This window comes from Uranotaenia lowii, chromosome 3, assembly GCF_029784155.1.
Source record: "Uranotaenia lowii strain MFRU-FL chromosome 3, ASM2978415v1, whole genome shotgun sequence".
NCBI classification, from domain to species: Eukaryota; Metazoa; Arthropoda; class Insecta; order Diptera; family Culicidae; genus Uranotaenia; species Uranotaenia lowii.
Window position 1 is genome coordinate 36,114,983 of NC_073693.1, and position 14,540 is coordinate 36,129,522.

At 32.6% G+C, this 14,540-nt stretch overlaps 1 protein-coding gene across 1 annotated transcript in view; it reads right to left on the minus strand.

Moving 5' to 3' along the window:
• LOC129752090 (uncharacterized) overlaps positions 1-10,550 on the minus strand; it is a 138,098-nt gene extending 127,548 nt beyond the window's left edge. Inside the window, exon 1 of the mRNA XM_055747884.1 lies at positions 10,003-10,550. Coding sequence (XP_055603859.1) covers positions 10,003-10,020 — 18 coding nt within the window. The 5' untranslated portion in view covers positions 10,021-10,550. The remainder of the gene's footprint in view (positions 1-10,002) is intronic.
• Positions 10,551-14,540: the final 3,990 nt, after the last annotated feature.

Below are 14,540 nucleotides of genomic sequence, written 5' to 3' on the forward strand. Positions count from 1 at the left end.
TACACCAACAGTGCTGGTATTGGATAATGAAAGTAATATAAAATTTGTAGGTGATATCATTCAGCCAATCCGTCATACGAGGTAAAGTTTTTTACGGCATCGAAAAATGTGAAAATTTGAACATCTATTGCTCGATTTTTTTCAATTTTTTATGAGAATCAAAAACTTTAAAAAACTATTTCACGATGTTTAAAACTATGTCATCATCAATTTGTTACCATTCAATGATCCAATGATCGCTTTATTAGAATATATTGAAATAAAAATTGAATGAGTGATGTGCTATACAAATTACAAATAAAAATTAAAATTTAGCGATAGTAGATCGAAAGCATTGTTTTGCTTTAGAAAAACTCCTGGATGTTCGTTCTTAACCCTACATTTCATCACGAATAAAAAAGTTGTTATAAAAATTCGTATGGTTGCCTCTTCCATGCCAATGATATTCAATTCAACGTACCGTTTTACTTGATCAACATCGATATCTAAGAACAAATCAGCGTTGCTGTAAAGTTGTTTTGGTTATCGAGGTGCTAATCGCTAATATGGCTAACATATGGCGGACTAGGCTATTTTCTTCAGGTCAACTTAAAGATTCTAAAATTAAATTTAAGAACGTCACAAAAACAGAAGATAGTGGAAGTTATATTTTGGAGGACACACAGCTGAAAGCGAAAATGTAAATTTAATTTGTTGTATAAGTTGATTTGTTCTGCTAACAGTTGAGTTTTTGGGAGAACTCAAAGATCAAATTCAAATGGCTTGTAGCCATCGGTGCTAGACAATCTAAAAAATTCATAAAGCCCGATTCTAAGAAAACTTGTGAACTTCTAAGTCTATCGAAAAGGGATCTTAAAACAATTAAAGACCTTTTTACAGGGCACTGTCCATGCAACTACCACTTACATAAAATAGGCAAACTCAGTAATGAGATGTGCCGGTTTTGTCAAACTGAAGTAGAAACTGCATAGCACTTAATGTGTGACTGTGGATATCTTATGACACATCGACTGAAAGTTCTTGGTAAGCGAATCTTAACGCCCGATGATATTTGGAAGATGAAAGCCAGTAAGGTGGTGGGATTCATAAGAAATACCATCCCAAACTGGAATAATGTCTCGATTTCGACTACAACTGCCATCTCTATCAATGATGACAGTATTGCGTGATCAGACAAATAATAAATTGGGTTATTCCACAATAGATTACAAAAAGTTGGTCGCAGTGGATCTACTCATACAAAAAAACAGTTTTCTTTCTGTTTCCGATTCATTCGCTTGGACATACCTATATGTTGCAGCGCACATACTTTGATCCTGGTAGGCCGAAGCGAAGGGAAAAAACGAATTCCCCCAAAAAGTCTCCAAATCAATTTTACCACGTAAGTCATTTGATGTTTCTTGAATATTTATAATGTTCCCTCGGTTAAAAAAAAAAACAATTTTGATTTTCATTTTTTTTTTAAATTTTGATTCTGGCCTAGGGTGGCGTTTTCCGCGCAAGTCTCAAAAATTATCTTTCTGGAAACGGCGGAGCAGCAGCGTCAATTGAGTACATTGCATTGATTAAAATAAAAACATATTTCACTGCTGTGGAATATGTGGAAAAAAATGCCTTATTAAAAATAAAAAAGAAAAAAAATGCATTTAATTGCTCAAATTAATTTTTATTAATATTTGTATCTACAATTTCCGACGGTCATAGGGAGCAGTATTACGGAAAAAACAGCCATACGAATGATTGACTAAAAACTCCTGTTGGCTCTCGAAGCTGATGCGATTGCTAAATCAGCCATTTATCTATTTGTGGCAACGTATAAGGTTGTTGGCTTCATTGTATTTTGGGGTCAGAACCAAACAATCATATTAATGTTCCTGTAGACGCGTAATATAACAGATAAATCTATATATTTTTTTCCGTGATGATTTACTATTTTTCTTAAAAAATCATTGTAAAATTTATAAAATAAATGTTTCGTTTTTCATACATTAATTTTTGCAAATTTGTTCCTTCATGAAACGGGTCATTAAAGTCACATGAGTAAAAAACCTTTCACAGTTTTGAATGATAAATAAAAACAACAGCCAAATGATATCAGCAATCCGTTTTCTCCAATGGCCTCGCACGAATCCGACATTGGCCCAGCAAACATGAAATCGCATTACAAATGATAACTCAAGTCATTAAAAACGTTACTGCGAATCGTAGTTCCAACTAACGCAAGTAAAATATCGTAAAAATCGTTACTCGAAGTCGTATTAAATGGTTTAAATCAGATATGATAAAAATTCCGCCATGTTTGCAGAATTTGAAGACGATTTCGTTCCTTTTTTTTTCCCGCGTGGGTCAAAAGAGAGAACAGCTTTGTTGATCTCTTTGCGACCAGCAGTGCAACCAGATTGCTAAAAATCAGATGATGTATTTGCAAGAATTGCCCAATGACAGAGGCAGCAAATATTGTCGCTGGCAACAGTTCGCATGCGTTGAGAGAAAAAAACTTGTGCTCTCTTGCATTTTTTTCAGTATGTATGAATATGGTGTCAAAATCGTATACTCTTATCGCTTTAGCCAGAAGTTGAAAATCCACTTTGGTAGGTAAATACTGTTTTTTTCGTGTTTCATACGATTATTCTATAATGTATATGAAACGTATAACAAAGTTGTTGAGAAATATACCTACAAAAATGTTTGCTGGGGGATTTGTTTTGAGTATAATTCAACTCTTTCTTTCCCACAATGACACAGCCAAGGCCAAATTAAAGGGTGGGCAATAGGGGTAATTGACCTGGGCCCTCCGGCTCAGGGGCTCCCCTGAGGAAAAAAAAGTTTCAACATTACTTTATTCATTTATTTTATAATAACTTTTCCCTTTTCAATCGTTATTATTTAAATTCCGTTGGTTTTAAATTTAAAACGCATTTCCCTCCCATTTTTTGAAAATAAAATCCAAAAAAAATGTAGTTACTTTATTTAGACCAATCGCCAGTATTGAGTTTCTTTATTAAATTCCATCCCAATTTCTGCCTTAGACTTGAAATTCGAATTGAAACATTTTCAACTGATTTAATCAAAATTTTATCCTCTACTGAAGTAAAGATCCTGATTCCAGCATAACATTCCAAATGGTCATCCTCAAATTATTAATATCACAGAGATCATCTCTTAGTTGAGTTGCTTATATCATTGAGTGATTCTCTTAACATGAATATTTCTATGTTTTTGCTGTTATATTTTTCCAGATTCAATTCATTGATATTTTCAAGTATTGTGTTGTTACTTTAGTAACTGAAGTTCAGTTTCATGGTTTTTCTTAATATAAGGATAATAAGGATCTTTGTTTAAGGTACTAAATTCATTTGGATTCCTTATTTGACTTTTTTCAATGATAACTGATTCTGTGTTTCAAACATCGAATGTCTATTCTGATTTTTTTTTCAACCGATCATTTTTGCGCTTCTACCACTTTGGCTTTAAGGGCATCGAATGAAACCTTTATCACATTTAGAATTCAAATGTGATAACAATTTTTTTTATCTGATGATAATCTTATTGAAAACGTTTTTTTTTTTGTTTCAAAGATATTAAATTCAGATACACATTTAATGCAATTCATGCTTTGGCTCTGAGTAGAATATTGATCTTTTTTTTTTAATTTAATTTATATTTTGTTTTTCTAAACTTGATTTGGAATTATAATTTAGATTTGAGATACTGATTTCTGGTTCTGAATAAAACCTGGGGTGAAATTATGAATCCTATTCGATTCGAGTTACCCGTTTCGAGTTGAACTCGAATCGAATTAGAAACAGTATTACGAATCTCGTTCGAGTTCTAAATTTTAACGTCCTAGATTTCGAGTAAATCGGGTAGTAGATCATCTCGAAACGTTCCATTCAAATCGAGATCGGTAATGCCAAAGTTGGTCGAATCGAACGAAACTCGATTGTTTCGAGTTCCATAATCCCGCCCCTGATTTTGAGATTTGTATTTTTAAACTCTGTATCTGTATCTTCATGGCATTGGCAGTTGATTATTTTGATAAATTTCTTATTCTATGTTTCATATCTTCATGATACTTCCCAAACATATAAAATATCTGTGTATCTGGTCATTTTTCTAAATCAGAGAATTTTAGCTGGTGATTATTTTAAAAAAATGATAGTTAAATTCTGAATTTTGTAGCTCAAATCAGAGATCTCATTTTTGAGAAATTTAAAAACTCTCCCGCAATGTCTGCACGTGTTTAATTAACAATTTTGATTTGAAGATACCAAAAACTATCTTCTACACAGACAAAACATACAGTATACTGAACTCATATCCGTTTCCTTTACACTTTTAAAATGTTTTCTATTCTCTAGGACAGCAATTGAAAAAAAAATTGAACCATAGGGGCCCCCGAAAAAATTACCCAGGGCCCCCCTTATTTGTTTTTTTTTTCTCTCGTTTCTTATTTTCTTATAGATTTATCGGATTAATGTTCTAATTTTTTCACAAAATGTTGTGAACATTTGGAATTCAGAATTTCACGTTTCATACACATCCAAAAAATTATATCATTCTATGAGCCAGAATCGCTTAAATACCTAGTTTTATTCGATTGAAATTGAAACCGATTTACATCTACATATGTGCACTTAAAAAGGTTGAGAAAGTAAACACAAGCTCGAATTCGTTTCCCGAATGATGTAAAATTATGTGGAAGACATGAGTTAATGAAAAAATGTTGTTTGTTTTATTTGTGAAATTATTTTCTTCCAAGATCGCAAAACTTAGTTCGCTGGTAGTTAACAAGTTTTTGTAAAAATTGATTTACCTTAGTGAATCTATTTGACGACAGCTGAAATCAACGATATGGGGAAATGATACTAAGCGGTTTTCTGCATACAATTCAACATAAATTTATACAATAAATTTAATAGTGTGTATTTATCTAGGCAGCCAATATAAACCAAATTCTGATTACTATGTGTTTTTGAGTTTCAGAAAATGACATGTTTGAATTTGTACAACAATACCTAAATATTGAATTTATAATTTCTGAAGTGTGCTTCAAAGTTTAACAATAAGACAAAAATCCATGGGCATGGGTATAGATTATTATGTATAGGTAGATTTGTGAGTTTGGCAGGCAAGTATTTTTGACCCTTAAACTCAGAAAGCGAAACATAAAACAGCTTTTTACATTGACAATGGTCGATTTTGCGAAATTCGTCAAGCTCCAAGCGTATTGAAGTTGTGAATCCTTCTGGGCCAAAGTGTTCCGTTATGCATGGCTTCAGTACGTCACGGAGGATTCTTTGCTGAGTTGTACTTGAAGTTAAACTCAAAAAACAGTGCTAGGAGTCCTCCCAGGGACACAGGTTTGATCCAGAAAATTTTTGAGAAAATTTTTATTGGCTATACATAGGTTGCTTTTGCTGACCCTCTTTGAGCAATTAGTGTATTTTTTTCGGTTCAAATAATAGCAAAGATTCCATTTGATGCTTCGATTTGATTGTGTATATAAAAAAGTTCTAGGTTGTTGAAGTATTCATAAAAAAACGCGAACTTTATTGTCATTATTTATTAATGTGTATGAAGTTATTAAGGTATATTTATTTAAAGAGCAATAGCTAACTTCCTTGAACAAGTTTTCGTAAGTGTTCAATAGATCCATAAAGTATAATAATGGATTCGTAATCTTGTAAAAACTTGTGATCATTTTGCACGATATAAAAGTTTTTAAAAGTTTTGTTAAAAAATAACTTTTGCGTTTATGCTAAGCTTAGCTTGATTGATTACTCACATCCACCTGGAGTCATTAAACCCGAAATGTTTCACAAAAAAATTAAAGTCAATTTAAATCTTATTTTTGGTTCCAAGATTTATATTCAATACAACTCGAATTCCATGATCGCAGGCGTGGCTTAGTAGAACGAGTTCCATATCGTCAATGTTGCAAGGGGGAAAGATTTTTTTTTTAAGAGAACCAGATCAGTATATTGCAATGTTGAAAACTAGGATGCAATTTATTACAGCAATTGGAACATTTTTTTTCCTTGCTTTTATGCTACTTTAAGAATCCTCATTTTCTAGGTATTTTTAAATGTATAGTGAGAAACAATCAATATGCCTGAAACATTGTCACTTCTTTTTTTGGGTATTTTATTCCACATACTTTTCTGATTCCTATTAGCTATTTCTTTCAGATTCTAGTCCCAAATGAGTTTTAAACCCAGTTTTGTAGTTTTCAGTCGCCGCCTGTGGCGTAGAGGATAGCCTTCAAGTCTTCTAAGCCAGAGGGTATGAGATCGAATCCCGGTCACGGCATACATAAAGCTTAGTTCTTTTAGAAATGGGACAGTTACGAATGCGTGTATCTCAAAAACCTTTCGTTTGATCTAAATACTTTCTATGAAGGAAATGAAAGTAATCTTATGATAATTCATGAAAAAATTTAAAAAAAATTATTTATCGTTTTGTGTAAGAATAAACTCTACTTTATTCTTGGTACCTCCCTTCGGCCAGCGCACACTTTTCTCAGTCATGATAATGATCAGTTTTTCAAACTAATACTTCGTCTAATCTGTATTTTAGGTGGCTACATTCTCCTCCTTCAATTTCTGATATTTTTCGGACCAATACTTCTCTTTTAAAAGAAACTGAGGCCACTTTAGTGGATACAGAATTTTCAAAATTAACAAATTTGATAATTATTGAGCCACTTTTTGAGCGTTTTTAATGGAATTTCTGCTGGCAAAATCTGGTAATAACGAAGTAAAACCATGAGGAGATTGAAGATATAGTATAATCGGTTAGTATAGATCGTTGGTTGCGAAGGGTACATAAGATATTACTCTTTTTATGCTTTTGAAAAGAGTGAAAATCATAGTTTTCGAATTGAAAATTGTTGTTTTTTTCCAACATGAGCAAAATATTGGCAAATCATTATATTTTATACAAAATAACCAGCAAATACATACTTTAATATACTCGGGACCTTGCCACGAGCAGACGTGGAATAGGATTCAAACGCTGAAATTTGTTTAAAATAGGGTATTACATAAGTTTTGTCGTTCATCATAAATCATCTGTCCCATAGCCTCGAGACCAGATATACAGCTTACGAGCTGTGGAACTAGCAAAAAATTTTTGTTTGAGGTTAGGTTTGAATGACTCATTAAGAGGCAACACTTTCAGCTTATCGGAGAAATTTTTTTAGGAAATTTCAGCGATCTACCCTTAGTTTTTCGCTTATTGAAAATTAAAAATGCTGGTATGAGACTTGACTTCCCTGATGACCCTTAGCCGAAGTTGCCGATCATATACTTCACTCCAAAGGTTGATTTGAACTTTGTGGACATTTTTCACAGTATTTCCATACTTTTCCACCACTCACACACAGTAGTTCTTTGAATAATCAACGATTTTGTCGGCTATCCATTTGATAATGATGGATTTTGAATGAAACTGTGCAAAATTATTTTTTCCTTTTTCTCTTGCATCGTAAATATTTCAAAAACGCGTGAATTTTAAATTTTGAAAAAAATAGGTCGGATAGTACTTTTTACAGGCAACAAAATGCTGTCAAAATTTTGAATGTCCGATTACTAGTTAACGAGCTATTAGCAAAAGAAAGTGTCCCATTTCTAAAAGAACTAAGCTTTAGTACACTTTCGGTGGGTTGGTGGTTTTAGCATTTGTAAGAAGCTAGCCATCATATCTTCGAAAGATGTACGCTTAGAATTAAGAAAAAAGGAATCTCTTCGAGGAAACATCATGTTTCATTGAGTTCCTGTATGTGTTTGTGTTCGCTTTTAAGTTAAAAAAAAAATGTGGAATCTGAATTTAAGAAACCCTCTGACTCACGGGGACCCTCGAAGAAAAATCAAGTTTTATATTACATTAATCATACTGCTATAAGTTCTAACTAGAAAATCGTAATTTAAACGTAAAACATACCAGCACAGGGCCCTCTTTTAAAATGTTTTGAAAAGTTTCACTCTTTTATGAGTTAAAGGGGGCCCCCAAATTATTTTGAACAAATCAGTCAAACATTTTAAACTTTTTTAGTAATTAGAATAGATAAGATTACATTTAACAATTTTGTAACATATTTAAGATTAAATTTTATTGAAATCTTTTTTTAAATTTCGTCAAAATTTCTTTTTTTGCAGATTTGCGAAACAATAACATGAAGAAAACTTCAATAACTATCATCTGAAAAGTCAGAATTACTAGTGGTACTCGGGAGAATTGATTATTTATAAGAACCTTTTTTAAAATATTTGCGATGTTCAAATGCACAAATTTATATAATGAATTATACCTTTTTTAAATTGAAATTTGGATTCAGTGCCTCGTAATTATTCAAAATTAGCTCTAAGATTTTTGGCACCAGTTAATTTTATTGTTAATTGTTAATTTGATTGCCTTGTGTAAAAAAATAGAAAATTTTTGGGTAATTGCATGAGTTGAAAAAAACTGAAATGTTTGTTCTCTTAAGATTACCTCATATAATTGTTATGGCAAAGAGCTTTGACCCAAACTTACAATAAATTGAATATTTGAAATAAATTTAAAAGAAGAGAAACCTTCAAGTAAAAATTTTGAAATCGAATATCTATCTTAAGGTTTCCAGATTTTTTTTTCAGCACGTATCTGGAACGGATGAATCTGGACAATTTTAAATAAAAACCTGATAAGGCATTTCATTTCAAAATTGACGCCCAAAAATCCGGGTTATATCCGGGCAAATTTTGTCAAAGCCAACTCAACAAAACTCAACAAAAATCAAGAAATATTTGGTTTTCATCAAAATTCATCGAAAGGTTTCAAATCGTATTTAAGGCTTCCAAAAAACCTTTCATGATTATTTTCTTAAACTTCAAAAAAAACTGTGGAGGCATGAAGGAAAAAAAAATTAAAATACTTTTTTTTGTTTGATTTGCCAAATAAACTGAATAAATCCGGGAAATCTGGCAATTCTAATCTATCTTCAACACTGTTTAGAATTCATCCGTTTTAGCACAATAATTTTGAAATGAACTAGAAAAAAATACTGTATAAGACATTCAAGGGGGTTAATTTTATTTGACTAATGTTAGACGAGTTTTCTTCAGCTGTCATTTCCATTTTAAGTGGTTTATTTTTTTTTTTGTTTTCAAATACAATACAGAAAATTTCTGCACATGTATTTAATTCCGGAAAAAAAAATTGTCAATAATTAGTCAGTTGTATCTTTTTGCATGTAGCATTTTCCACATTATTAAAATTAAAAAAAAACATTAATCGCTTCATAAAATAAAAAGAAAATAATCGAAATTTTAAACAATTGTTTCCCACGGAGGCTTTAGGGATGGCAATATCATTGAACTTACTATAAACTTTAAAATTGCTGAATCGCCATCCCACCGATATCGATTCCACACTTTCATATCAAGAAAATCCACGGTATGGCTACGCACGAGCTCATACCTATGGAAGTCGAAATAATTACATTTTAGCATATACGCGAGTCGTCCCGCGGGAGGCAAACATAACTGTAACTGGAAAGCAGTGACCAGCTGCAGACTATATGAATTTGCTGTTTGTGTTCAAAAGCGCGATATCGCGAAGAATTTTTCTTGATTGCAGTAGTTTTTTTTTTCTTTTTTTACTGAAAGCAAAAATATGGCTCGGCGACATCGCTCCCGGATCAGTTCTGTCCAGTTATGCCAACAACACAACTCCTCCCGAGGGGGGAACTTATCTGTGTACTTTGCAACAGCACCAGCAAACAGTTTTGCGCAATCCAGGTGCCAATTAAACGAACGATGACTTCTGCTGTTGGTTGCTCCACAAGAACAAATTCCGCGGAAACAAAACGAAAGACTTGTGCCGAGAATAAGCGACGAACCCGTTTTTTCAACTTCTTTTTTTCCTTAAGACCATATTTGGGCAATACTCATTCCAGTGTGCGATTAAGAAAACCGCAGTTTTGGGGGCAATTCCGTGAAATTATTGATCTACATCACTTACCACTAATGAAAACTTCATCTCGGCTATCTGTTGGATCTCGTTGAACTTGAGCTTCCTCTGCTTTCGCTTTGTATCGTTTCGTTGGAGCTGATGAACTTGAATTACGAGTCGAATCGAACTGGAATCACCTGCAGAAGCACAAAAACACTTTTCTATTTTTATTTTCTTTCGCAAACAAAACGCTTCTGGTTCTGAACTAGTTCACTGCTGCTGGCCGCTATCACAGAGATCGATAGGTCAATTCCTAGGGAGCGGGCACTTCACCATAAATCTTTTTCACGTACGGACTCAAACTCGCAAAACACTTCAACTCCCGGACACCGTTCGATTGGTTCTGAGCACAACGCCCAACTTTCCGAAGCTCTCTAGCCACCAGAAGCAGGAAAAATTCGCAATCACTGCCTATCTTTCTTCACAGTCTTCAACACCAAACCCGGGGGCCACAAAGTAGCGCAAGAGACTCTTCTTCCTCGGATTGGCTCAGCCCGCGGGAACACACAGAGACCCCAGAAAGAGGCACGCGAGAAGAGTAGCAGCAAAAAAAAATCACACACCTCAACCAACAACGATTCTCCACGGCTCCACAAAGGTCGGTCGAATCAACAAATACTCTGGATGGGTATATCTAAGAAATAACCCTGGGGGAAGTTTGCTGCTCCTGTTCAACTGCTTGCTCGAATCGGACTGTGCGTTCCGGCAGACCGACAATCTGGTTTTAACATACCGACAACATTCGATCGGCGGAACCTGCTCCGGGAATGAATGAACTCAACGATGTTGCATTGATTGGAGATTCACCGGCTCAAGACGCACTTTTCGAGTCCACGGAAAAAGCTTTTGGGGAAGTTAACTTGCCATCGCTGGAGCACACCTATTGAAGAAGTGAGAAAATAAATATCCAACTCTCTTGACGCTCCTCATGTGACTTGAATTCGTGTTAGGTGATTCATGCGCGACAAACAAAAGCCATTCGGAAAATGTTGCATGAACTTTGCATAAAAAGAACTTGAACTTCATTTTTACGTACTGAATGTTGACCGCAATCTTATCGGTCAGTCGTTTAATGACGATTGCCAAAGTTTGAAATAAAACTGGTTCTTACTTTTGCAGCCGTTTTGGTTAGGAGAAAAAAAAAGTTGCGAAACAGAAAGTCGATGCGAAATAAATAGTTTGAGCAAAATCAATTTATCTTATAACATCTTGAACAAAATTAATAAATTCTGTTTACACTCTGAAAAGCAATGAGTTATAAGAATTCCAAAAAAAAACCATCTTTCATGCAAATAATCCAAAATAGAGAAGAATGCTAATTGAAAACCCCGATTTAATACACTTGACAGTGGGTTGTAGCCTTTTATACAGTCTGTTAATTATATGTGGATACATCTTAAGCAAACGATAGTTTTTTTTATGGATCATCTAATTATGATTAAAGAATTTCTAACGCACAAAATCCAAATTTATTAGAAAATATAAAAATTCAATATTTTACAAAGGATAAAATAATTTAAAAATAATTAAAATTTTCTTATAAATAAATTTACTTGCATCTTAATGGTGATTTTTGAATTACTGGAATATGCTTAGTTACAGAAATGGTATCTTATAAATAAAATCAAGAATACAACTAAAAAAAGATACCCAGCCATGCGTTTCAAATAATTTAACATATGTCCGTATTCCCGGAGATCAGCGCCGGATTAAGTCATCGGGAGGCCCCTATGGGTCGATTTTTATTCAAATGGTGTACCAGAGAATACAAAACATTTTAAACGTATGAAAGAACTTGAGATGAGTTAAGTATACTGTTTTGAAATAACCATTTTGTCTGCCTAGAAGACTGTTTCTGGTATCTTCAATTAAAAATCGTTAATAAATCACGAGCAAACATTGCGGAAGAGTTTAGAAATTTATAAGCTTTGATTTGAGCTGCAAAATGCAAAATGTTATTCTCATTTTTTTAATAACTCTTACCGTCAACTTAAATTCTCTGATTGAGAAAAATGACCGGAAACATATTTTTCATGTTTTTCATTTCATCATTGTACTTCAACGAGAAATATTTACCTAATGATAATTGGAAAGATTTGAAACATAGAATATCAAATTAGAAAAACAAACAAAATAATTTTATTCAAATTCCATGGAGATACAGAAAAAAGGGTTTAAACATTCAAAACCTAAAATCAAGTTATATTCAGAACCACAATTCAGTGTCTCAAATCTAAATTATAATTTCAAATCAAGTTTTGAGAAACAAAATTAAAATTACATTAAGAAAAAAATGAGATGCGAAGTTACAACCAGAGCAAAGCAGGAATTGCACTAAATGTGTTTTTCAATTTTATATCTTCGAAACACAAAAACAAAAACGTTTTCATTAGATTTTTATGAATATAATTCTCATCAGATAAAAAAAAATGTTATCAAATTGTTATTCTAAATGTGACAAAAGTTTCATGAGATGCCCTTGCAGCCAAAGGGTATTCAAAAATGATCGATTGTAAAAAAAAAATCAGAACAGAGATTAAATGTTCAAAATCAGTTATCAGTAAACATTGAAAAAATTCAGATCCAAATGATTTATGCATCTTAAAGAAAGATCTTGAGTTCTCAAAATACAGAAAAACCATGAAACTGAACTTCAGTAAGTGGAGAAACAACACAAAACTTGCAAATCTCAATGAATTGAATCTGGAAAATTCATGTTATAGAATCATTCAATAATATAATCAACTCAACTATGAGATCGTTTTTATGATAAAATTTTTTTGAGAATGATCATTTGGAAAATGATATGCTGAATTCAGGATATTTACTTCAGTAGAGGATATAATTTTGGTTAAGGGGGGGGGTAGGGTCTAACGGGTATAAAAAAAACACCATTTTCACGATTTTTTTCTAGAGCTATCATTCAAACAAATGTATTCAATTTTTTTGCATTATACAAAGCATTGTTAAAAGATCATTTAGTAATTTTTTCGTAGAAAAATATTGAAAAATGAGCCGGTGACGGAGCATTTTCGAGGATGTCTTTTAGAAAACAGGATTTGCGGTGGACACTGTATCTCAGCACAGAATCATCTGAAGTCAAAAAATCAGAGCAAAATATTTTTAATAGATGTTTTTCTGGACCCCAACGTTTTTATTTAACTTAAAAATATTTTTATGAAATTTTTGTGGCTGTTTGAAGTAAAATCTACGATTTTTCACTTAAAAATCCGCCATTTTTCGCCTCTAAAATCTCCCCAAAGTAAAAAAAATCAAAAAATAAAAACGTTGGGGTCTGGTATTTTATATGTAGAAAATATGTTCCAAATTTGAAAAGAATCGGATAAGTAGTTTTCAAATGACGATGTCCACGGACTTTAAAAACGTGCTTTCGAGAAAACCGCGTTTGAAGTTTCTGCTCTTGCTTTCTTGCAGTATTAGATAGGAGGAGATAAAGGCCTATAACTTCTACAGTTTTGCTTCAATTGACTTGAAAATTTGACACAACATTCTTGAAATGTTTTGCAATAAGAAAATAAAAAAATAAAAAAATCGATTTTTTGAAAGTGTTAGACCCTACCCCCCCCTTAAATCAGTTGATAATGTTTCCATTCGAATTTCAAGTCTATGAGAGAAATTGGGATGGAAATTCAATAAAGAAACTCAGTACTGTCGATTGATCCCATTTAAGCAACCACAGTTCTTTTTTATAGATTTGATTTTAAAAAAGGTAGAGAAAGGGGTCTCGAATTTAGAAACCAACGGAAATTTCAAAAATAATGGTTGAAAAGCTATAGATTTTAATAATTCTCGGTATTAATTATTGTAAAATTCCGAAATATTTATCACGAAGACTTAAACTTTAATTAAGTAAACGTGAATGTATTCATAAATTGCATATTTATGAAATTCTTGGCAAAAATGTAAAAGTTTAACCCAAAAGCCAGAAGCATGAACTACTTGTCAAAAAGGTTTCCAACAATAGCTTTTGGTGTTTTTGGGCTTTTTTTGGGATTATCATTATTTTTTGGACTGAAAGTTTTGAAATTATATACCAAGATTTTGATATTCTCAGCCCGCTAAATGCGAGATAACTCCTTCACTGCTTACTCTAGGGGGGCCCCCTTAAGTAAGAGAAAAACTATTCTAAATATTATTTCACGGGACCCCCTTAGTTGTTATATTTCAAGTTTTTATTTAGATTTTCTAGTTTGGATTTCGTATTATTTCATTTATTTTGTAGAAATTGAAGGACTGTTGTTTTTTGGTTTTATCATGGTCGAAAAAAAATTTCACCTTGAATATGGCGAAACCGTGAATATGAAGAAACTGATAATTATGGTGGAAAAAAGTATTTTTATTGTCTTTAATCAATAATTTATAATGTTTTCAATAGTAGAAACGTTTTGTATCAATATATTTTAATCACAAGATGTTATTATCAAAGATTTTTTAAAACAGAGGATCGACTACAGTTCAAACTATTCTTTTCTATAGCAATTTAAGATTTCTTGAAATAAAACCATGTTGAATATCAATTTTATAGG